The 26,392-nt window shown below is 44.0% G+C and overlaps 1 protein-coding gene across 1 annotated transcript in view; it reads right to left on the bottom strand.

The window, feature by feature from the left end:
• Positions 1–26,392, bottom strand: part of LOC127651416 (receptor tyrosine-protein kinase erbB-4-like) — a 364,872-nt gene that overhangs the window by 51,427 nt on the left and 287,053 nt on the right. The window contains exons 14-19 of the mRNA XM_052137221.1: positions 23,202–23,295; positions 20,452–20,606; positions 18,026–18,070; positions 17,773–17,905; positions 7,699–7,821; positions 7,489–7,587 (exon numbers count right to left, since the gene is read on the bottom strand). Coding sequence (XP_051993181.1) covers positions 7,489–7,587; positions 7,699–7,821; positions 17,773–17,905; positions 18,026–18,070; positions 20,452–20,606; positions 23,202–23,295 — 649 coding nt within the window. The remainder of the gene's footprint in view (positions 1–7,488; positions 7,588–7,698; positions 7,822–17,772; positions 17,906–18,025; positions 18,071–20,451; positions 20,607–23,201; positions 23,296–26,392) is intronic.

The raw sequence follows: 26,392 nt of genomic DNA, 5'->3' as shown, positions 1-26,392 counted from the left end.
TACACGGAACTGCTGGTAAGCAACTCATGACTGATCTACCAAGATGCAGGGTCCTGCCTGACAGTCCTCCATTCACAAGAGTCGGCGTTGACTACTTTGGTCCATTTCTGGTGAAAAGAGGAAGAGCGCAAGTAAAGAGATATGGTGTCATCTTTACATGTCTTGCCATACGAGCTGTGCATCTATAAGTCGCATCTTCACTTGACACTGATGCATGTCTTAATGCAATTAGAAGATTTCTTGCAAGAAGAGGACAAGTCAAAGAGATGTATTCTGATAATGGAACCAACTTTAGGTCAGCTGACAGTGAGTTGAAAAGATCAATAAAAGAATGGAACACCAGCAAGATAGCAAAGAATTTGCAAGAGAAGGGAGTCCAGTGGCACTTTAATCCGCCAGCAGGTTCTCACCATGGAGGAAGCTGGGAACGGCTGATTCGTTCAGTGAGGAAAATTCTGAACATCACAGTGAAGGAATAACTTTTGGATGAAGAAGGTCTCCATACCTTGCTGTGTGAAGCTGAGGCCATCATAAACAGCAGGCCAATCACCCAGGCATCTTCAGATCTTAATGATTTAGAGGCCTTAACGCCCAACCACCTGTTGTTACTCAAGGTCAAGCCTGAGTTACCCCCAGGAGTGTTTAGCAAGGATGACCAGTATGCTAACCGCAGATGGAGGCAAGTTCAGTACCTCGCGGATGTCTTCTGGAAACGCTGGTGTAAAGAATATCTTATGCAGCTCCAAGAACGTCAACGATGGTTCACACCTGGAAGAAACTTCAGTGTTGGTGATGTAGTGCTGATTGTGGATGATACATCGCCCAGAAATTCATGGCCGCTTGGAAGAATTGTGGAGATTTTTCCTGACAAGAAAAGTTTCGTTCGTCAGGTGAAAGTCAAGACTAAGAGCAACGAGCTTTGTCGCCCGATAACAAAGCTTTGTCTTCTTCAAGGATCTGAGGACAATGTATAAGCTGTTCCAAAGGAAAGACCCTATTTCGGATGGGGCAAATACCAAGAATATTTCTTTAGATAGTTTATTAGTTAGCATATAGGCTCCTTTAATTTAAATTTTGAGTAATTGTTTCAAGGACATTGATAACAATTAGGGGCCGGTAATGTAGGAGCCTAAATGCAGTTAATTGATAAGTAATTTAATGTATGCGTTAAACAGTAATTTGCATGATTAATTTTATGTGGAGAAAATATTTACAGTTCGATGCAGTTAATATTTACAGTAATGCAAGAAGTTAATTGTTATTATCTAAAATGTGTGTGGATAATTTAGAGTGTATTTATGTTACTTTGGTTGTATTTTGGGAATACTCTCGCGAGAGTTAGTGAGGAGAGTTAGTGAAGATTTTTAGTGACGTTATCTGTGTGAACAGTCAGGCAAGCAGAGAGTGGAGCCACACAGTTTTTTGACCTTTACATTACTTTACCTTTCTCTACTTTTGTGTTGTTAATAATCATTTTTATTTTTCGTAATATTACTGTGCTGCTATTTTTGTGAATAACCAAGTAAACTGATATATATTTTTTACGAGTTGTCCTGTGGATTTATTGAAGTGGATGTGGACGAAGGGAGTGGATAAAGCGTCAAGCTAAGGCTTCATTCAGTGGAAACCTACAATACCTTTCCATGTGAAAGCCATCGGGAATCATGTTCAACTCGGGATTCAGCTGTTTCGATGCATCCACTCAGCTACAGGTGCAACACACTTTATGAGCGTGAGCAGCCTGCTCTGTCTCCCAGCCATGGCTTGTGCCCCATCAGTGCAGATACCCACACAGTCTTCCAAGCTCAGTTCTGCTTCCTTCACATAATTTTCAGTGATGATCAATGAGTTCATCGGCTGCTGTGCGTAAAGGTACATATTTGCAGAAAAACAAATCCTCCATAAAGTCTTTTGAGGCCATATCGATGTATCTCACATATGGGATTAAAACACAATCCTTGATGTTGTCAGTAGCCTCATCCACTTGAACCAAAAATGTTTGTTTTTCCTCTAATTTTGTCAACAAACTATTATCTAATATGTTCAGATATGCATCTTGAGATGGTTTTGTTTGACAGAGGAATGGTTTTGAGCCTTTGTGCACTTGCCTCATCTAACAAAGTAGAAACCATGTCAATTGCGGCAGGAAGCACTAACTCCTCTGCAATTGTGTGCAGCTTTTTGTTTTTAGCAACTTGGTAGGCCACTTTGTAAGAGGCTATCTGGGCATTATTGGTTAAGAAAACAAGTCTGCTGACCTTTGTATTCATGTAACTTTCTCTTGAAGAATGCAATGGTTTTGTTTACTTTGGCAGGGTGTGCTGTCTCAAGGGTCTCATTCTGTTAGCCGCAAGTGTCTTGAGACACAGTATACACATAGGTTGCTCTTCCCCACCAACTTCAGTAGCAGTGATCCCAATGATTCATCATATTTTCTTATCTTTAGTGTTTTTGAGTCTTTTACTTGAATACTTGTTAACGTGTCCACCTTTCTTTTACAGCCCGTCAGATATTTATGCATTTCCAATCTTGCTAGCTGTCTTCCTACCTTGCTACTACTGTATGGAATATTTTTTTAGAGCAGTTTATTCAACTTGACAGTTCTTGTGCACAGCTGTTTCCTTTTGTGGAATTCAAGCTGCATATGATCGCTATGGGACACCATCCGAGTGTCACGTGGTCTGAAGCCCTTATAAAATCACACTAATTTATTGGCTGATGGCGCTTAAGCAATGACCCCTAGGGAGCTATGTCACAGGCTCCACAAAGGCACTTGCTTTCATGCCATTGAGTCTGATTTTCTGTTCTTCAGGTTATGAATTGTTTAAGCCCATGTTTGTTTCTAGCGACTCACGTCGAAGCAAGGATTTCAATGTGTACATTTCAAGGCAATTTCAATGTGTTTTTTTCTAAACATTAAGTGACCGAGGACGACGCATTTCCACAAGGCTCGCAATAACTCACCACAAGGCATTATCCCCACTTGTTCCAGTTCTATGGCCTCCATATTTGGAGCTCCGTGTGCTAGAGCCATTTGGAAATTCAGCTTTGTGTCTGAGAAGATAGGAGTGCAAATGGACACTGGAATCCTCCTCGTGTTTGTTGCCTTCCCCCTGAGCAAAGCATGGTTCTCGTCAGACATGCTCTGAGGCCTAACTCGGTGGCCATTTTCGAATTAACAATGCGTGCGACCATGTGCATCATGAGCCGTCACCATTTAAAAATGCAGTATGAGAGAATTTAGTCCCTATTGTCTTTTTCTGTGTCATTCTAGGAGAATGCACATGAATAAGGCAATGGATGAGCAGCCTCTGCCTCTCTTTCTCTCCCCTCCCCGTTCTAAGCACTGCTCATGGCGGAGGGGATCATGCATGGACCAGTGAGCCCAGCTACAGAACGAGGGGGCAGGAATAAGAAAATATTCCCCAACTGGAATGGCATGGATGTCACTCTTATCAGACAGCTGTTGGATCTACACACGATGGTTTTTCAGCCTCCCCCACCACCCCCCATTTTAAACTACATATTATATTCAGTGTGTAAACGCACTTTGTCTCAAGTACTACACTTTGTTCCCCCATATGCTATATGCTGGGACCAGTTAGTGTCTGACCCGTTTTTCAGTACACCAATTAACACTGTTTCCCCTATAATTTGCGCTGGTGAACAAACATTGAATATTTTCAGCTTGAATATTGGTGCTACCAAACTCTGCTGCCATGGAAACAGACTCACTTTCTGATGTCGGTCATTCCATTAGGACAGGTGTGTCGCCACAAGGTGATAAAGACAGACGCCTCCTCCACGGGTTGGTGCACTGTACATGAAGGTCGATCATCTTATGTAGTCTGGATGGGTCAGTGGAAATATTGGCACATAAACTGGCTGGAGATGCTCACGGTGCTGCTGGCATTAAGGTTTTTCCTTCCAGAGATTCAGGACAGTCATGTCCTCATCCAGTCGGACAACAGGACGGTGGTGTCCTACATCAATTGCCACTGATGGCTGTGCTCTTGTGCAATGCTAAGGCTGTCACATCACATTCTTCTGTGGGCACAGGACAAAGTACTACCTCTACGAACTGTACATGTTCCAGGCCGGTTGAACTTCGGGCCGGATCTCCTGTCCAGACAGGGTCTGACACCCGGAGAATGGACATTACATCCTCAGATTATGGAACAAATCTGAAGGAGGTTCAGCAGAGTGGAAGTGGACCTGTTTTCTTTGAGCGAGATGTCGCTCTGTCCCCTCTGATTTTCTCTTTCGCCCCCTGCACCACTAGGCATCGATGTGCTGGCGCATCAGTGGCCGCGAAAGCATCTTTACGCATTTCCACCGATCAGTCTGCTCCACGCAGGTCTGCAGAGAGTATGGAATGATCAGGTTCGGCTTCTGTTAGTGGAGCCGTATTGGTCATCTCAAGTATGGTTTTCAACTCTGGTCTCTCTCCAGGAAAAGACACCTTGGGAGATTCCAGTCAGAGGGAACATGTTGTCTCAGCATGTGTCAGAATTTAGCAACCCCGGCCGGACTTGTGGAAGATATGGGTATGGCCCCTCAACGGGTGCTCTTTTGAATGATGGGTTATACCCTGCTGTGATTTATACCATTTTAAATGCTAGATCTCCATCACGGAGGAGGCTATATACGTTCACATGTCGTATTTTTGCTTCTTGGTGTACAGCGCAAAGTGAAAATCCAGTTCACTGCCATGTCTGTATAATGCTGGGATTTTTTCAGGAGTTTTCGGGGCCGGGGTTGCCCTGGAAACTCTTAAATTCTATGTTTTCACTACAGTGAGTGAACATGCACTTGTCAGTGGAGTCTCTATTGGTAGACATTCTCTTGTCTCTCACTTTATGCATGTGGTACGCAAGCTTACACCTTCACGCCCCGTCAGCGTTCCTTTTTGGGATTTATCTGTTGTTTTAAAAGTGCTCTCGGGTGCTCCGTTTGAGCCCTTGACAAATAGTTACTGGTAAGTTTTTGACTCTCAAACCAGCACTGCTAGTGGCATTAGTATAGCTTGTGTTAAGACTTTGGGCTATTTGTCCAATGTTATTTCTATGTCATTTCACTTGCTTTCTCTCCTCCCCCATTTGAGTCAGAGGAGCAGGAAAGGTAACATTTGCCTTGCCCAGTTCAGGCGCTATGAGTTTATGTTGACCATACTAGCCAGCGGTGTAAGTGAGAGCAGTTGTTGGTGTGCTTCTGTGTTCCGGTGTCCAAGCAAAGACATCATTGGCAAATTGATGCAATTTTGAGTGCATGGTTTACCTTCCGCTTCGGGCATTTGAACCCATCCTACGAGGACCATGGCATTCTCATGGGCTTTGGCTAGAGGTGCGTCCTTGGAGGAAATTTGTATGGCGGCAGGGTGGTCCTATCCACATACATTTCTTAGAATTTATAATCTGCATGAGGGTTTGGCTGCTGCTTCCCAGGTTCTCTCAGTTGGAACAGGAATAAATTCATAATTCCTTTTATTCAGATGCTTTAGCTTGCTTGTGTGTCGCTATATGCTTGCCACACTGGCTTAAATAGTTGGCAGTTTCTGTTCGCATGGCGTGAATGTATTTCATTCCCATAGCGATCATACGCAGCTCGAATTCCATGAAAGGGAATGTCTCAGTAACGTATGTAATCTTGGTTCCCTGAGGGGAACGAGATTCTGTGTAGCTGGCAATACTCTCTAGCAGCTGCATAGGCTTGTGGCTATTGCAGAAAATCTGACTCGATGGCATGATAGCGAGCACATTTATGTAGCCTGTGATGTAGCTCCCTAGGGGATGTCACTTAAGCACCACCAGGCAATGAATTGCCATCATTGTGTAAGGGCTTCAGACCATGTGACACTATGATGGTGTCCCATAGCGATTAAATGCAGTGTCTCGTTCCCCTCAGGGAGCAAAGGTTACAGATGTGACTACAGATGTCATTTCAAATGTAACTGTTTTAAATTGTTCCTTTTAATGAAAATAAAAATTGCTGTTTTTTTATGGATTTGTCCTCCAATTCCACCATCTCCCTGTGTCTCCCTTGCAGTGCCCTGGCGCCTCCCGAGGGGGACACACTGGTTTAAGGTAAACCCACATTGCATATGATTGCCATATCAAAGTGGATCTGACTAGCTACGCTGAGAGTTAAAGTAAGAAGAAAGTTTTTCAATACATATATCTGAAGTATACATTTTCTTAACAAGTAGTACATCTGCTGTCAGACATTCTTTCTTTGTTTATGGACATACTGTAAACATGCAAGGATGAATGATGGAAGCCTGGAATTTCCTGTCAAATCAAACCTGAATGCAGTTTTGAACACATTAATAATGGCATTTTGTTCATTGTTAATACAAAATTAAAGTTTAAGTTTTATTCAAAGTACATAGTAGAGCTATTGTATAAATCCTACACAAAACATCTAAGGTCTCTCTGCATGCCCTTCTGTACATTTGCCTCATTAATAGATGTAAAGTCTTAGTAAAACTGACCTCACTATACACTGCAATACTGCCTCACCCAGTTAGCTGTATGTTTCAAAATGAGGTTGCGTACCTTTTAGAAATGCACATATATGATATGCTTCTATGTATTCAATGCAATATAGACAGGCTTGAATAAGAGTCTTTCAAGAGTAGACCTGCATTAACTCGCCGGTTTATGTATGTGCACAGATAACGCAGATAGACATGCGCACACGCAGATAAACATGCACAAAGAAAGGCAATTATTGTCAGATAGAGCACAAGGGGCTGCGTTTTAATGGCTTTTTAAAGAGTGACCTCTCTGTGAGGCTTGGGTGTGTGAGAGAGAGAGAGAGAGAGAGAGGGAGAGAGAGAGAGAATGAGAGAGATGCAGCTATTTGGCTACTCACTATTACTGGTTGATTAACTTTTCAGCATGTGCCTTCCTGTTAATATAATTTCTTCACTATTTTTTGGGTCAACATGCACTGCAATGTTGCATGCAAGTAGTAACCTGCAATTGTTACCTCAATTTCTATTTCTACTTAATATTACCCATAACATTTACATGGTGTAACCTAATTTGTCAAGATTTACACACAAAAAAATTAAATAAAAAAAATGTATAATGTTAATTATTAATGGATGCATCATAAACAAAACAACCATGAACACATTAAAGGGATAGTTCATGAAAAATGAAAATTGTCATAATTTACTCACCCGTTGTTACAAACCAATTTAAATTTTTTTCTAACAATCTAACATTCTGCCTAATATTCTGCCTAACAACGCTAACACTCTCATTTTGTGTTCCATGGAAGAAAGAAAGTCATACGAATCCATAACAACACGGTAAATTATGACGGAATTGTCATTTTTCATGAATTATCCCTTTAAGAAAGTAAATAGGGTCAATTTTGATGTCAGTTTAAATAGCTGAGCTCTATTCTAGACTGACTTTAAAAGAAACATTTGTCAGCAACTGGGTTAATATCAAGATCAAGGTAGTTACTGTAACTCACATCCATAAACTCCACATTGGCTTTTGGTCCTGTGATTTGATCGAGTATCTTTATGGCCACTGGAATCTTCACAGTTTCACCTTCTGGAGCCCAGATTCCCTTGTAAAGAAGACATTGAAAGCATTTAATTACAGTTAAAATCATATAAATAATTTGTGAGAAAACATGAAATTCATATACACACACAAACAATCAGCCTGAATGTAGTACCTTGTAAACAGTACCAAACGCTCCAGTTCCCAGGATCTTGACCCTCTTGAGCTCAGTCTCCTTTAATATATGTAGTTGAGCCTGGTTGGGTGAGGTACCACTAGGTGTCAATGGCTCCACCAACTGCTTCAACAAACAATAGTGACTGCCAAAAATCACCTTTTGTGTTCATGAGGGTGAGCAAATGATGTCAGCATTTTCCCTTTTGGGTAAACCAGAGCCATATAGAGAGAGAGTTGCGACAACGGAAGTTCTAAATGCTTGATCATCATGTGATTCACGTAGACTTCAGATAGTTCCAGGAAGTGCTTTGGCGGGCATTTCAAACTGTAGAGTGACAGAACTGCGATTTCTGGTAATTAGTAGTCAATAAATGCATTTATTTTATATATTTATGTAACACACCGACATATGTATGTAGCATGAGTATGTTGTTACAGCGATGTTGTTTTTTAAAGATCAAATCAGCTAATATTTGAGGATTAGTGTTCAGCTACCATTATTTGCCTCAACTTATTTCAGGCTAGGGTTTCTGTTGCCTTTTTATGTTACCTCATGTTCATTGTTTTCACTAATCTCATGGTAACTAATGTCATATTTATGACTTTTCAGATAGTACAGAGACAGGCTGGTGACAGGTGATTTCCAGCTCGCACCGCACAATGGGTCAATGAACTATTAACTATTAGCAGCAGTTACGTAAATGTAAAATTTTGTGAAATGAAGCTTATTGTTTACAATTGTCACGGCGAAAAAATGATGGATCCAAAGGCAGAGATGACAGAAATAACAGTCTTTAATGAAGATATAACCAACAAAGTCAGTATCTCGTTAATGCACAGAGTACTGGATGGAGTAACTTAAAGAGAAGAGCAGACTCCTGTCACGATGAGAAAACAGATCAGGACTCCCTTGGAGCAGACTTGATGACAGGAGTAGAAGTCTCAGTCAGGGAGAGAGAACCGAACAGGTTCACATGTAGCAGCAACAGCAGGGCACGGATAATACTTTGAAGCAAGGCTGATCCAGAAAAACAGGACAAGACAGGGTAAGCACTAAACTGTACAGACATGAAGGTAGTAGAAGAGGTAACGTGTGACATGCAACAATAATCCGACAAAGAATCTACCAGAACAAACACCAGATAAAGGGTGCGCACTAAGGGAGAAGTAGAAACAGGTGTCAAAGCAAATCAGCGCGAGCGCTGATTGCAGTGACTAACAGGTGCGGATAGAGAGAGAGGCCTGTAGAACGAAGCAGAAGAGAGAAAGAGTGTGTCTGCGTGCGTGCGACTGTGTGCGAGAATCAAAAAGGAAGAAAAACCTGACTCATGACACAATTCTTACAATTCTATATATAGTAATATAATTATTTATGTATTATAAATATTATATATCTAATGTATAATTCTTACAATACTTATTCATATACACAATATATTCAGCTTTAAAACAACTTAAGCATACTCGTATATAAACTGCCGTTCAAAAGTAATGAGGCTGAAAATTCAGCTTGGCATCACAGGAGTAAATTACATTTTAAAATACATTAAAATAGAAAACAGTTATTTTAAATTGTAATAATATATTACTGATATTACTTTTTTTTAAAACGATGGATGAAACTGAATCAAGAGAACAGATTTTATAATTAATAGGGTGTTCGTTACTAACTTTATCCAGCTCCAATCCTTGCCTAATCTGTTAGTTATCCGATAACATCCCTTATCTCCTAATTTAATGAGTAATACTCAACTGTAAGGTTTTAATTTACAAGTTATTTTTATTTAGATGTACTGATAATATACAGAATAAGATAATATTATTCTTTAAACGTCTCACCTTTTAAAAGTGCGTCGCAAACGGTTTGTTCTGCTGCATTTCTACGGCGCGGCATGTGTTTGCTGCTACTTCCGGGAACTATTGAGAGGCTCCACGAGCCGCCATTGCTGTAAAAAAAACGTTCCAATGGAGTCAATGGAGTTGTCGCAGCTCTCTCTCTATATGGCTCTGGGGTAAACTCCACAACTTCCACAAAAAGACAAGTGTGTGTGTGTGTGTCTGTGGGCAGTTTACAAGGACATTTTTAGGTTACAAACTGGTAATTACAAGGGTATTATACTATAAATGTAGTTTGAGGACATTTCTAGTGTCCCCATAATTCAAATCATTTTAAAAAACATACTAAACTATTTTTTTTTAACATGAGTTTTTTTGTGAGGGTTCAGTTTAAGGGGTAGGGTTAGGGTTAGGGGATAGAATCTATAGCATACAGTATAAAAATCATTGTCTATGGAGAGTCCTCATGAGGATAGCCGCACCAACATGAACGTGTGTGTGTGTCTGTGTTTGTGTGTGTGTGTAGGTTTATTCAGCTATTGCACTATGGGAGTTTGGAAATCTATTTTATAATCAATGAACTAACAAGTGATCTCAACAAGTTAATTGTGAAAAAGGCTTAGTTTTCCCCCAAATTAACATTATTTTGTCATTCCAATTCCATAAGACTGTCTGTCTTTTATGGAACACAAAAGGAGAAGATTAGCTGCGTTTTCCATTCCTTTAAAGTGAATGTAAATATGAAAACAACAACAACAAAAAAGCACCATAAAAGTAGTCCATACGGCTCATGAACAGTTTCCCAAGAATTATGAGGCATTAGCAATACAATAGCTTTGTGTGTGGAACAGAGAAAACATTAAGCCATTATTCACTGATAATCTTCCCCTCCATCATAGCTCTCAAAGAAAAGTTTGCACATATCTAGATATGCAATATCAAGATGCAAGGCGCAAAGTTTCATGTTTTTATTTTATGTCTAACACCATTGGTTCTCAAGTGAGCATTCAGCTAAACTTCTCCACTGGGTTCCATTGAAGATAGTCATATAGGTTTGTAACAAAATGGGGTTGTAAATTGTGTGATTTTACTTCTTGAGTGAACTCCAGTTTACCCCAGGAAAGTTGTTCATGTAATACGTGTACAAAAATGAATTGATTTGTATGAAAATGTCTGCTAAATGACAACAAACAAAACTGATAATGATACAAAAACACACAAAAACGACTCGGTTACTAACATAACCTCGGTTCCCTGAGAGGAGGGAACGAGTATTGCATAAGTAGCTTACGCTATGGGAAAACTCCGTTTCTCGAGAAATATTGAAGTCTTTATGTAAAACGCATTGCAGCTGCACAGCAGACATTAATGAGCGAGGCAGCTCGGTCATTGGCTGTGCTGCGGCAACTGCTCGAACCAATGACGGGGCGACTCTGAATGCGCGACCAGTGGGCGCGCGCCTCGGGTAGAGCCCGCCGAAATTAGCATAGCCAGGCTATATAATGGGCACCCCGTCATACGAGTTCCTTTAGGTTCAATCGACTGAAGCGAACTGACCAAGCACAAGCACGGCAGCTTACGCAATACTCGTTCCCTCCTCTCAGGGAACCGAGGTTACGTTAGTAACCGAGTCATTCCCTATCGAGAGGTCTCTCCTATTGCGTAAGTAGCTTACGCTATGGGAACACCATGTAAAACGCTGTGCGTGCTGACTTCGCTCTATAAAGCCAGAGGCAGATGCCTGAGCCTTAAAGCAAAGTGATTATTCCACAAGCCGCCAACGGCGAGCTACATAATGGGATAGTATAGAGCCCTTCCAAGGTGGTCCATGGTGGGCGCTCATAGTACAAACACAAGCACATATCTTATGTACTGAGTTTTCTATGTGCTGATATGCATAAAAAATCCTTTAAGTCAGTCAGAGACGGACCTTGTAAGGGAGGAGATAATACTCAGCATATACATACTCCAGTCCATTCTACAGTCAGGCTGATAGAATGTTGGAATGCAATGAGGGGACCTGTAGGTTATAAAACCTGATAAATGTCGAAGGCGAGGCCCAGCCCGCCACCGCACAAATATCTTAAATGGGTATCCCACTCGACCAAGGCCACGAGGAGGCCATGCTCCTCGTAGAGTGAGCTCTGACGCCTAAGGGGCATTGAAGGCCCTTGGCTTCATAAGCTAGCGCTATAGCATCCACTATCCAGCGCGATATTCTTTGCTTTGAGACTGCGAGACCTTTAGTGCGGCCACCAAAGCATACAAATAATTGTTCCATCTGTCTGAACAGGGCAGAACGTTCCAAATATACTCTGAGCGCCCTGACGGGGCAGAGTAAATTAGCGTCGCTTTCGTCTGCTGGGGACGATAGCGCTGCCAGAGATATCACCTGTGCTCTGAAGGGTGGGGAGAGCACTTTAGGAATATACCCGTGCTTTGGCCTAAGGACAACTCTGCAGTCATTAGGTCCAAATTCCAGGCAAGCAGCGCTTGATGACAGCACGTGCAGGTCGCCCGCTCTCTTGACTGAAGCGAGCGCCAGCAAGAGTGCAGTTTTGCTGTTTAAGGTTCACGGTTCGGAGAGGTTCTAACGGGGCACTCTTGAGTGCGTCCAGGACCGTGGCCAGGTCCCAGATCGGCACCGAGGGGGGCGAGGAGAGTTCATCCTCCTAGCGCCTCTTAGGAAACGAATGATTAGATCGTTTTTCCCTAATGAATGTCCTTTATCAGGATTGTGCCACGCCGCTATGGCAGCCACATAGATTTTGAGCGTGGAGGGTGCGCGGCCCGCCTCCAGCAGCTCTTGCAAAAAGGCGAGTACACTTGGTATCTCACACGATTTGGGGTTCAAGCTCTTGGTATCACACCAGTCACTGAACACTTTCCACCTTTGGGCATATAAGCGCCTCGTAGAGGGTGCTCGCGCCTCATTGATGGTTCTCAAAACTCCACTGGGGAGGTTCTCGGGAACCCGTTGAGGGGCCATGCATGGAGGGCCCTCCATAGAGTGCAGGGAGCTCAACCTAAGTCCACCCTGGCGATTTATATACAAAACTACCGTCATGTTGTCCGTTCGGACCAGGACGTGTTCGTTTTTCAGGTACGGAAGCAGGGCTCTGAGAGCCAAGGCGACCACCTTCATTTCCAGACAGTTTATATGTAGGCGCTTTTCCGGGTTTGACCAAAAGCCGGAGACAGGCCTGCCCTCGTAAAGGGCCCCCCATCCTATTTTGGAGGAATCTGTCCTGATCATTTTTCTCCGCATGTTCACGCCCAGACTCACGCCGGTTTGATACCAGTTGATGGCTTTCCAGGGCGTCAGGGCTTTTATACAGCCGTGATTCGCTCTGATCAAAAAGTGGCCCAAGCGCCACGCGTGAGTGGGGACACGGCTCTTGAGCCAGCGCTGGAGAGGACGCATGTGCAACAATCCTAGCTGGAGTACAGCTGATGCCGAGGCCATGAGACCGAGCATTCTTTGAAATCGTTTGACGGGGGCACGCGCGCCCTTTCTGAATGATGTTGCAAGGCGTCGAATAGAGAGCGCACGCTCTGATGAGAGGCGCGCTGTCATCTGCACTAAGTCTAGCACTATTCCCAGAAGAGATATTCTGGCTGGGGGATAGCACGCTCTTTGCAAAATTGATTCTCAGACCCAGGCATTCTAGATGGCTGATAATCTAAGATCTGTGCGTCGTTAACTGACCCTCTGATTGTGCTATGATTAGCCAATCGTCGAGGTAATTCAGTATTCGCACTCCCCGCTGTCTCATGGGTGAAAGTGCTGCGTCCATACATTTCGTGAATGTACGGGGGGCCAATGATAGGCCGAATGGTAGTACTGTGTACTGGTATGACTGTCCCTCGAAAGCGAATCTCAGAAAAGGCCTGTGATGAGGTGCTATCGAATGTGAAAGTAAGCGTCTTTCAAATCCACTGATAGAAACCAACCCCGGGCTGAACTTGCGCGAGGATATGTTTGGTTGTTAACATTCTGAACGAGCGAATCATAAAAGCTTTGTTCAGATGTCTGAGATCTAGGATGGGGCGGAGGCCACCATCCTTTTTCGGGACAAGAAAATAGCGGCTGTAAAAACCCGCCTCCCTCATAGAGGGTGGAACAGTTTCTATAGCGCCCTTCTCTATCAGTTCGAGCACCTCAGTGTGTAGAACATGTGACACATCTTTCCTCACTTTCGTCTCGACCACCGCTGAAAAGCGGGGTGGTCTGCGAGCGAATTGAAGTGAGTAACCGTGTTTTATTACGTTCAAAACCCATTTTGGCATGTCGGGGATTTTTTCCCAGGCTTTTGCTCGCACAGATATGGGCTGAATGTTGGCTGGGGGCGTGTCGCAGTGACGTATGGGCCCCACCGGCAAATTGCCTTGTGCTAACACTGAGTTTACAGCTCCCAGAGGCGCAGGTGCGCGCTGAGCAGCCGTGTTGAGTGCCGAGTGCAGGGGTGCGTGTGAGCTTACAGGCACGCATGCTATCTCCGTAATGCTCGCATCGTGAGCTGGAGAAATGTTTGAAACTGTATAGACAGTGGTTACAGGTGGGGGTGCATACATTGTAATAGGCACGCGCGCCACTTTCATAAAGCTTCCCGATCTTAGCGGGGAGTTTCTTGGCTCACGCGTCGCATCTGTGATGCTTGCGGCATGAGACAGAGAACTGTTTGAAACTGTATGTGCAGCACTTATGGGTGGGGGTGCATCTACTGTAGTAGGCACGCGCGCCACTTTCATAAAGCCTCCCGCTCGCGGCGGGGTGTTTTTGGCCATGCATGCAGTGTTTGTAACTGTGGGAATGCGCACTTTAGTGTGGACACGTGACCCCTTAGTAACACAGGCAGAAAATGTGCTAACACTGAGCTTACAGCTCTCAGAGGCGTGGGCGCGCGCTGAGCAGCTGTGTTGAGTGCCGAGTGCAGGGGTGCGTGTGAGATTACAGGCACGCGCGCTATCTCCGTAATGCTCGCAGCCGGAGAAATGTTTGAAACTGTATAGACACTGTTTACAGGTGGGGGTGCATACATTGTAATAGGCACGCGCGCCACTTTCATAAAGCTTCCCGCTCTTAGTGGGGAGTTTCTTGGCTCACGCGTCACATCTGTGATGCTCGTGACATGAACCAGAGAATTGTTTGAAACTGTATGGGCAGCGCTTATGGGTGGGGATGCATATACTGTAGTAGGCACGCGCGCCACTTACATAAAGCCTCCGGCTCATGGGCGGGTGTTTTTGGTCATGCATACAGTGTTTGTAACTGTGGAGTGCGACTTTAGTGTGGACACGTGACCCCTTAGTGACACAGGCAGAAAATGTACTAACACTGACCTTACAGCTCTCAGAGAGCTGGCGCAGCTGAGCAGCTTTGTTGAGTGCAGGGGTGCATGTGAGATTACAGGCACGCGCGCTATCTCCGTAATGCTCGCAGCAAGAGCCGGAGAAATGTTTGAAACGACAGTGTTTACGGGTGGGGGTGCATACATTGTAATAGGCACGCGCGCCACTTCCATAAAGCTTCCCGCTCTTAGCGGGGAGTTTCTTGGCTCGCACGTCGCATCTGTGATGCTCGCGGCGTGAGCCAGAGATCTGTTTGGAACTGTATGGGCAGCGCTTATGGGTGGGGGTGCATCTACTGTGGTAGGCACGCGCACCACTTTCATAAAGCCTCCCGCTAGCGGCGGGGTTTTTGGCCATGCATACAGTGTTTGTGTGTAGGGGTGCATGCAGGACAGCAGGCATGCGCGCTACATTTATAGTATTTCCCGCTTTTACTGGGGAAGTGTTTATAACTGTGGGAACAGTACTTGTGTGTAGTGGTACATACATGACAATAGGCACACGATCTACATTTATGGGGCGTCCAGCTCGAGCTGGGAAAGTATTCGGCACTGTTTGGACCGTATTGATATGTGGGAGTGCGCACTTTAGTGTGGACACGTGACCCCTTAGTGACACAGGCAGAAAATGACTCTTGTGATTTCTGTGTGTTGCCGTTAAAACGGCGTTTGATTGCAGGTGAGCGAGTTCTGTGACTGGCCCATTGACTGCTGTACAGACATTTCCTGCCGCCTGTAAGGGGACTTGGTAATGTTTTACACGTTTTGCTCGCTGCAGTTAAGCGTTCAGCGAACTCTCTTACCGTGCTGGTGCCCGTGCTCGTGTCTGCTAATGTCGACGAATGTGCAGCTGCAATGCGTTTTACATAAAGACTTCAATATTTCTCGAGAAACTGAGTTTTCCCATTGCGTAAGCTACTTACGCAATAGGAGAGACCTCTCGATAGGGAACTAGATTTTATTATTTTGCAATATCCTGCTTTTTATAACCTTCCCAATGTTGCTGAGCATGTTTGCCTAAATTGATGAATTAAACTCAAAATTAAACTGTCAAAAGCTATAGTGAACATTTGGCTTATTTATGAGAACCTCCACACTCTATATTATGTGTAGTACAGACAGCCCACTCTGCATTTGCTATCTCAGGTAATGGAGCAAGCCAAGCAGTTTTATGGTGACATTTTAACAATCTGTACATTTGTATATTTGGTTACACATTATTTATGACTGATCATAAATTTAAGTGACCAATCACAGTGCAAAATAAAAGACTAGCACTACATTTTATGGAAATGCAAACCAAACAGACACATTGAAGAGCTGTCTGACACTGTGGTGCTGAAACCCAGCATTTAGCATGGTTAATAGATGGAGCTATCCGTGTGTGTTGCTGAAACACATTTACAGCCACATTGTGTAAAAGTGCAGTGTATAGATACATTAATATTATTATAAATCTTTCATATCTACTCAAGAGGAATTAATTGAATATTCCAGGTTTAATATAACTGTATAATTAGCATCTGTGCAATTCAACTCATTTCAAATTTGTACAACAAAATAGGATTGTGATTACAGTAATACACTAACAATGGAAGTCTATAGGGCAAGTGATTCTGAGGGGTTTAAAAGCAGACATTTTATTTACAATCATTTGTTTTTACAAACTGAGCAATGAGTCTAAACTCTTTTCAGTGGCAATCAGTAGCATGCAACCCCTGTATGTTTTTCATAAAGACTGGCCGGTATAGTTTTCTCCATCTCAGGTTCTTGTTGGCCCAAACACATTACTTTTCATGTGAACAGTGGTCTCAGATTTGTTAAAAAGGATTTAAGGATTCTGGTGTGTGAGTGCCTCTGTCAGCTTTTGGATACAAGTCATTTTCTGAGGCTGACAGCTGTCTATAACACTGATGCTCCACCTGCAAACTAGCATAGAAAGCCCAAGTTTTTTAATAGGCTGCCCAGTCATTCAACGGAACAGGGCTATGCATTAAGCCAACAAACCTGTCATGCCTTTAAGGTAGTCCCTCTGCTGAATACTTTATGTGCTGGGGAAATATTGAAGTTCACCGCTTACCGAGAAATAAAACTGAGGTCAAGAAGCCGAGGGCAAGGAAGGAATTAAATGTGAAAGTTAAAAGAGATAAGACATTATTTATAATGTAAGAAAAGCTTCTGTTTTAGTCAACAGTTACTGTCACGTCTCAGTGAGTCCGCTGGTTTTGTTCTAGTTTGTGATTTACATGTTATCTCTGTTGGGTTCAGGTGTCGCTGGTTAACGTAATCAGCGTTGCCATGGAAGATTGATTGTTTACATGGTAACACTGCTCATTCCAGCTCACTACGGGCAAACGGCACCTGATCGCCATTAGTTCCCTAGCTATATCTACCTCAATCTGTTTTGTGTTTGTTGATCGATTGTTTGTTTGAGTCCTGTTTCTTACCACTCTCTCCCTTTGCCCTAGAATACCCTGTATCATGTTCTGTGTATTGGCTACCATTCTGCAAGGTGTGCTGGGATTGCGGTTACCATTCTGCCAGTTGCCTCGCCTCCTTTGACGCTTCTCCTGAGTTTATCCTCAGCAATACCTCTCTGCACCTGGACTGCTCTGCACATGACCACTACGCACACAATCCTATGCACATACTACTCTCTCTGGATTCCTCGAGGATCTACACTTCACGACCACTATGAACACAAGCCTAGCAACGCACCATCCTTGTCCACACTGCAGTTGGTGCTGGTGTTCCCCTCATTTGAAGCTTTACCAGCATTACTCTGTTGTTAAATATCAGATCATTGTTTCCTCACTTGGATCTTTTGTCTCATCCTTCCTGACAGTTACCTGTATATAAGGAAAATGAGAACAAACGTCTCTCACCTCTGTCTCCAGGAAGCGGCGCAAAGTTCTCTTTTTCTTGATGCTCTTTCGGCGGACATAAACAGCCACACCAAGAGATATGATGACCATCACAAAGAGAGCCCCGATTAAACCAGCTGCAATCAGGGGGGTCCTGGATGATATGAGGGAAAAAAGAAAATGTAACAATCTATTAATTATTATTATAATTAAGAGTTACATTTAAGGTAACTAGGAATCATCTGTGTGGATAAAACATATTGTAGACTCTTACCTGTCCAACACACCAACACAATCTTGTACTCTGGGTCCAGTGCAACTATAACACAGAAAGTGACATTGAGTTATAATCTAGAATAGAAATCTCAACTAGATTTGCATTTACGATGGAAATAGCACTGCTTGAAGGCATGAACATTTTTGTTTTAATTTTAGGTAATACACAATGCTACACAGTCTTTGCAGTGTAAAAGAATTTAAAAAAAAAATATATATATATATATATATTTTTTTTAAGACCATTCACAATTCAGTATGCAACATAATGGTGAGAATTACACTCCAGAATCCAGAATCCAGAATCGGTCTGTCTTCGCCGGCCAAAGGTGGTCAGCGCAGACCACAACGATCTGCCCAGGTCTGTCGGTCCTGGGCGAGTCCCATCCAATTGTGTCCCAGATCTTGTCGTAGCGAGTCGCGCCATCGTGTTGCAGGGCGCCTGCGTGGCCACTTGATGTCGATCGGCAACCAGACAGTGACTTCGCGTGTCCATCTTTCGTCCGTTCGCCGCATCAGGTCCACCGCGTCGGCCACCCTGGTCATGGCCCGCAGCTGCTCGTTGCGGACGTGGTCGATCCTTTTAACCCCGACCATGCGGCGCTCGATTGCGCGTTCAGTCACGGCCAGCTTTTGTTGGTCGGCCGCCATCATTGTCCAGGTCTCAGCCCCGTAGAGCATGGCCGGCAGGACGGTGCTGTTGAATAGGGCGGCCCTGATGTCTGGGTCGATGGCTCTATTAGTGGCCGTCTCGGCAATTGAGCCAAAGCTTACCCAGGCGGCTCGGCATCGTCGTGCCAGTTCTCGACCAATCTTGTGGTCGGTAGTCAGCTCCTGGCCCAAGTAGATGTATCTATCAACTTGCTGGAGCTGGTGCTGGCCGACATGAAGGGTAGTGTCGGCCACCTGGTCGTTGCGCATCCACTTGGTTTTGGCCAGATTGATTTTGAGGCAGCACCGAGCACCAGCCTGGTTGAGCTGGTCGAGCCGCTGCTGTACATCGACTGCTGAGCAGCCTATCAGCACGATGTCGTTGGCAAAGCGCAGGTGATTGAGCCAGTGGCCGTTGATCTTGATGCTGACCTTGTCCCAGTTGAGCTGCCGGAAAATTTGCTCGAGGCAGGCGGTGAAAAGCTTGGGCGAGATGGTGTCGCCCTGCTTGACCCCGCGGCCGACCTCGATGTTAAGCGGCCGGTCGAACAGGGTGATGGTAGTGGCGCAGTTGCTGTTCAGCTCCTGCAGCAGGGCCACATGCTCGTCCCCGATGCCTTGTTGTTGGAGGTCGAGCAGCACGGTGTTGATCTCGACCGAGTCGAAGGCCTTCTCGTAGTCGACGAAGGCCAGGACCAGCGGCATCTTATACTCCCTGGCCCGCTCGAGCAGCTGGTTCAGTACCTGCAAATGGTCCATGGTGCTAAAGCCAGATCTAAATCCGGCCTGCTCGACGGGCTGCTGTTCGTCCAGGTGCTTGGCCAACCGGTTGAGCAGCACCTTGGTGAAGATCTTATACACGGCCGACAGCAGTGTGATCGGTCGGTAGTTACTGAGCAGCTTGCGGTCGCCCTTCTTGAACAGCAGTACTGTCTAGGCCGTCTTCCACTGTTTGGGGATTTGGCATTGTGCCATGTAGCTGCTGAATCGGGCTGCCATGGCTGTCCAAAGTGAGTGGCCGCCGGCCTTAAGCAGGTCGATCTCAACGCCGTCCAGGCTGGGCGCCCGGTCCGCCTGTGCCTGCTCGACTGCATGTCGGACCTCGCTTTCCAGCACTGGCAGGATGGGTGGCAGCTGGTCGAGCTGAAGGTTAGGTGGGGGGACGGGGACCTTGCTGGCGAACAGGTCACTGTAGAAGCGCCTGCACTCGGCCTCAATACCGGACCGAGTCCTGGTCGTCCGCCCGTCGGCCGTCTTCAGTGCTGGTATCTGGCCGCGCTGCTGCTGCATCGCCCGCCTGCACTTTTTCAGGCTCTTGCGGCCCTCGGCTGTCGCCAGAAGGCGAATTACACTAGAAAAATTAAAATAAAACTATCCAGGCAAAAATCAAAAATAGATAAATAAATAAAACCTCTATGGTAATCACCTTTTTCAGTTTTGTATGTAAATCAGTCACAAAGATGGAACTAGGAGACTACCAAACTATTGTTTGACATTATGTCATGCAAAGAGGATTGAAAGTTTGATAGCAATTAGTGGTCATAAATAAAATTCCACAAATGTAGAGTGACTGTGATGCAGGAAGAGGTTCTCTAAACTCTCAAATCCCCAGCTCTAATGTCTAAGACTGAACGCAGTAACCAAGACGGCTTTACCCACTTGGGCAATTAGGTTACTGCTGTGGGCATATTGTGCTTGATAGATTTAAATAGCTAAACAAGGAAAATAAAATAATAAATAGATTTAAGTGCAAACACAAGCAAACAGTCTTACCCCTGGGTGCAATTGGGGTGGCAGGGATGGCACTCATTGTTGGTCTCAGCATATTTGAAAATGAAGCTGTTTGCTCCCTGAAGGCCATCAGGACATTTCTCCACACAGTTGGGCCCATCTTTAAGATGCAGGCACTTAGTACATTGGTCTGGACCCTATAATAGGAGTAAAGAGAGAGAAAGTAAGAATGAGAAAAGGAAAGGGGAGATAAAGAAAGACATGGTAACATAAGGAAGATACAAAACATTCCCTGATTGAGGGAATGAGACATTGTGTCGATCTAGTGACACTAGGGGTCTCTCCTGAGAACCTAGGTTACCTCTTATCTTTTAGAAAAGGCCAATGAGAATTGAAGAACCGAATTTACATGGCCCTCCCCCGGACATACGGGTATAAAAGGAGGGAAGCGTGCATCTGTTCAGACAGGTTTTGAGCTGAGGAGCCGAGAGTAAGGTCCCGGCCATTTCAGCGGCTTAGTACAGTGTTGTGGCAAGAGGGACACAACATCTCGTTCCCTCCATCAGGAAATGGAGGTTAAGAGAGACACAACATCTCGTTCCCTCCATCAGGAAATGGAGGTTATGACAGTAAACGAGACTTTCCCCTTCTGTCATTCACTCAATGTTGTGTCGATGTGTCACCAGGGGTCCCTATTTAAAAAGTTCACAACACTGAATGTGTTGCGTGGGCTGCTGATGCAGGTGCAAGCAAGCTCCTGTGTGCGAAAATAGCAGGTGCATTAGACTGCACCTAACCTTCCCCCAATGCCCCAAGAGACGTTACATTGTTCCACACATCCCTGAGAGAGGGAAGTGATGTAACTAGCCTGAGAGCACGCCTTTTCTCTCTCTATTTTTTATCTCATAGAGTGTTAGATGTGGCTGGGGCTATCTAACACTATAACACACATCGGGAAATGCATTCTTTTCCAATCCTATTCGTTCAGGGGGAAAAGACCACATGTAGACCACATCCCGCCCAACAGGGGAGGTTAACATGTGCCAAAGACCTCACAAAGGATTTTTGTGTTAACCAGCCCGCCGCTCTGCAGATGTCACGAAGATGGAGTCTGAAGCCAGTGCTGAAGCAGTCACATATGCATCAACCTTAGCGGCGCGAAAGTCGCTGAGGATTCAATATGCCCCAGGAAATTGTTTCAGTGAAACCACTGTGCCCAGTCTGAACGTACTCAGGCAGTTCAACACCGACTACACGCACTCACTTGTGAGACACGCTGTCATTGTGAGTCTAACTCCATGCTAATAAAATAAATGCTCTGCACTGGGGAGATCTCTGCTCTATTGAGTCCTTGCGCAGAAGGGTTGCAATCTCCGCACGCAGGGCTGAAACGGGGTGGGCGCCTGGCGAACTGAATCATGTAGCCGAGTCGAACAGTCCTGGCCAGCCACCGCGACTGGTTGGAAAGTGTAAGCCAAGTGTTCAAGCTCCAGGTGAGGGGCACTAAGGGGACGATCACGTATGACGTACCTGGAGATGGGGCCTCGCAGCTGAGGGGAGCAGGCGACGTCACATCGGGGAGCGTTGCTTCGTCCCGAGGTAGTTGTGCTGAGGACAGGCTCAAAGAACTTACCACCCTCCGTGTACCCGCCCTGGAGCAGGTAGGAGACTGAGGATGAGGTTCTGTAGCAATGCCCTCTGGACTCGTCACCACCTACCAGCCTGAGGCATGGGTGTGGTGCAGTTGGGCACGTGAAGGTGGAGGGTCCGCGTTCATGGGGGTCTGGCTGCAGGTGCTCAGTGTCTGATCGCCGTAAGAATGCCAGTTGTGTGTCCCGCATCACCTTATTCACCTCAGGGAGTTCCGTGTGTCAGTGGACCACCCCACGGTCAAGGGTATTGAGAGCGGATGAGCGAGGAAGTCGGTTTCGGGCAGTAAAAGGTTCCCTCCATGACTTTGTCAACTCATCGTGAACCTCCGGGAAGAAAGGAACTCGGAACTCACGAAATCGCCCACAATGAGAAAAGTGAACCATCCACAAAGGAACTTGGAACTCACGAAATCGCCCCTAATGAGAACATGAACCATCCACAAACGCTGCCTCAGTGTGTTCTCTGCCCAGACACGTGAGGCAGCGCCCGTGGCCATCTGAAGTGGAGAGGTAACAACCGCATCCAGGAATAACACAAGGATGGAAGGGAATCTTCAAAAAGAGGCATCTTTAAAAAGACGCTCAATGTCCAAGTGATTGCTCTTTTAGAGAAATATACTCTTTTAAAGAATAAACTCTTTTAGGTGGATGTCAAAGTGCCCAGGGGCTTAGTCTTAGTCTGCCCTGGTGTGCAGAGAAGAGAAAAGCCACTGATTTGCGGCATATCTCAACAGCATACGCTCTTGTTAGAGGTGAATGGAACAGAAGTGGATTTATTCAGCTCGCTAAAACACAACCGCTCGTCTCTGAAGAAAAAATCTGTAGAACAGACTCATGCTTCCCTCCTTTTATACCTTTATGTCCGGAATAGGGCATGCAAATTCTGTTTGCCAATTCTCATTGGCCTTTTCTCAAAGATAAGAGGTAACCGAGGCTCTCAAGAGAGACCCCTAGTGTCACTCCATTGACACAATGTCGAGTGAGTGACAGAAGGGGAAGATTCATTCAAAGCATTTCATTTTAAGTATGAATCTACATAATTCAGGAAACGAGATTACAATCAACAAAACTTGTGAACCTGGCCTGGAAAAAAAATGAAACTAGAAATACGACATTTGTTATAGCTTTTAAGGCTCTTACCGGGCCATGACATGTCAAACTTTTTTCTCTGGCCTTTTCACACTGGTTGTCACACTCCACACAGGCAGAGCCATTGGAAAACTCTCGAACATCTCTAGAATAGATGAACAACAACAGCTTTATGATCATGTAATTTAACTGATAAAGTATGCTGCTGGAAACACCAATATCATGGGTTCAATTTCCAGGGAATGCCAATTCTAATAAATTGTGTATACCTAGAATTTAATTTAAAAGTGTTAGCCAAATGATTACATTTAAACATTCATGATCAAAATACTGTATAGTAGATATTTAATTAAAATTATTTATTTTTTATATTTGTGCATTTTATGCTCATTTGAATAATAAAAAATGGTCATGGTGGTAGTTCTAAATGTAGATTACATTACAAATGTTTCAATTTGGCATCTTCTGTCTGTATGGCAAAACATATCTTAGTATCTAAATATAGACTAGTGGCTACTCTAAGTCTAAACAGGGCTCAACACTAAGGATTTTTTCTACTGGCTCGGTTGGGCCAGTGCTTCAGACTTTTACTTGCCCTGCCAGAATTTTCACTGGCCCCAAAACAAAAATTAAAAATAGCTGATACATCATGGCTTATAAATATCGTCCAAAGCTAAATATTTTATATATATATATATATATATATATACACACAAACACACACATGTTGGTCTTCCTATCATTATGAGGACTTTCCATAGACATAATGACTTTTATACTGTACAAACTATAGATTCTATCCTCTAAACCTAACACAACCCCTAAACCTAACCCTCACAGAAAACCTTCTGCATTTTTACTTTTTCAATAAAACATTGTTTAGTATGATTTTTAAGCGATTTGAATTATGGGGACACTAGAAATGTCCTCGTAAATCACATTTATAGCATAATACCCTTGTAATTACTAATTTGTAACTTACAAAATTGTCCTCAGTAAATCACAAAACACACACACACACACACACACACACACACACACACACACACACACACACACACACACACACACACACACACACACACACACACACACACACACACACACACACACACACACACAAGAGGCCAAAAGTTTTTAATAATGTACAGATTTTACACTTATAGAAAGAAATTGGTACTTTTATTCATCAAAATGGCATTCAACTGATCACAAAGTATAGTCAGGAGTCAGGACATTTATAATGTGAAAAATTACTATTACAATTTGAAACAAATGTTCAGAACTTCATAAACTACTTCAAAGAGTTCTCACAAAAAATCCTCCACATGCAGCAATGACAGCTTTGCAGATTCTTGCCATTCTAGCTGTCAGTTTGTCCAAATACTCAGGTGACATTTCACCCCACACTTCCTGCAGCACTTGCCATAGATGTGGCTGTCTTGTCGGACACTTCTCACGCACCTTACAGTCTAGCTGATCCTACAAAAGCTCAATGGGATTAAAATCCATAACACTCCAATTATCTATTATCCAATGTCTGTGATTTTGCCCACTCTAACCTTTTCTTTTTGTTTTTCGGTTTCAAAAGTGGCTTTTTCTTTGCAATTCTTCCCATAAGGCCTGCACCACAGAGACTTCTCTTTACTGTTGTACATGAAATTGGGGTTGAGTGGGTAGAATTCAATGAAGCTGTCAGCTAAGGACATGTGAGGTGTCTATTTCACAAATTAGAGACTCTGATGTACTTATCCTCTTGTTTAGTTAAGCTTCATTTAATGAACCAAATAGCTTTCAGCAGTGTTTGATATAATGGCAAGTTATTTTCTAGTATCAAATTTATCATTTACTCAAGGATAAGGTGTCGGAGTGAAGGCTGCTGGAAATGGGTGTTTTCCCTGCAAATTACAACAAAGCGTATGATTTTGTGAACTGCTGTGCATGACCATCAAGGGATATACAAAAAATACAACATAGCCTGAATGTAATTACAGGTTTTAATTACATCCTGATGTCATTGTTATGTCATTAGTCAATTTTACTCTTAATTAATCCAGCTCCTTTCTCTCCATGTTAAACGGGATTACCGAACAAAACGATGCTGATCCTTGCTCATTCATAAATTGATTAAGGAAAAGGGGCATATTAGTTCAGTGGCGCAAACCAATGATATGCTCCTTCACAGCCCACACTTCACAGCTATTGGCTCACACTACAGTCAGTCTTTACATATGGGAAAAGTAACCACAGTGCCTCACAATTCAAAGTTACATAGTTTTAGGGGGGCTGAAGACCTCCTAAAAGGCCTAATAACGCCAATGGCTGCTGCTAAGACACTTGGAAATAAGTGAGGACAGTTCTAGGAGAGCGCGCTCTGTGTCTGCACCCTCGTGCACACATGAGACTGTTCCTCACCGCTTCCAGTATGCACTCGCACGTCATTGCAAGCTAAATATAATCACACTCTCTCATCTCCGAGTGCTTGGTTAGAAGACTTTGTTCACTCAATGTATTTTTTGTGCTTGATCGTTGTCTGCTAACACTAACGTTATGAATGCAGCACTGGCCAGATTGGGCAAGTGACAGTTTTTGCAACTGGCCCGAACCTCTTTCACACTGGACCCGTGCCTTCATGCAGTCCTTATTGTCGAGCCCTGCAAAATATGGGTCAATTAACTAAACAGGCATACAAGAAAATCCATAAAACCCATGAGGCTGGAAACAACTTAAGGACATGTCTGTATTGTTTTATTTTATTATCTCAGAACCTGATGGTTAGAGAAGTAGAACAGTTTGTTAAATCCAGAAAGAAGCTTCTATCAGGAAAGTACAGCTCTAGTCAATGGCTGTTTCTCAATATGTGTTCTTTTGTGGTCTTTTGTTTTTATGGACTCATTCTATGTCATCATTCACTGCCCAAGTTCCATTCCAATCCTCAAGAATGCAAGTACAGAGGATGCAGGAAATTATCTGGATGTGTTCTCGAGATCAAGGATGCATCGGATGGTGACTCGTGAGCGAAAAATCATTACTGCGGTGCCAGACGAAGGACATTTATTGTTTTGTTTTTTCTCAAGGGTTTATCGCTGTAAGCTTGCAAACTTCTGACAGCCCATGAGAGTCGCCATATTCCGTCGTCATTTATTTATTTATTTTTTGCCATAATTTTAATATAGTAATAAACACATGGAGAAAACGTCTCGGGTTATGACTATAACCCTTGTTCCCTGAGAAGGGAACGA

The sequence above is a fragment of the Xyrauchen texanus genome, chromosome 11 (assembly GCF_025860055.1).
Source record: "Xyrauchen texanus isolate HMW12.3.18 chromosome 11, RBS_HiC_50CHRs, whole genome shotgun sequence".
Taxonomy (NCBI): domain Eukaryota; kingdom Metazoa; phylum Chordata; class Actinopteri; order Cypriniformes; family Catostomidae; genus Xyrauchen; species Xyrauchen texanus.
This window is presented reverse-complemented; position numbering and strand designations above follow the sequence as displayed.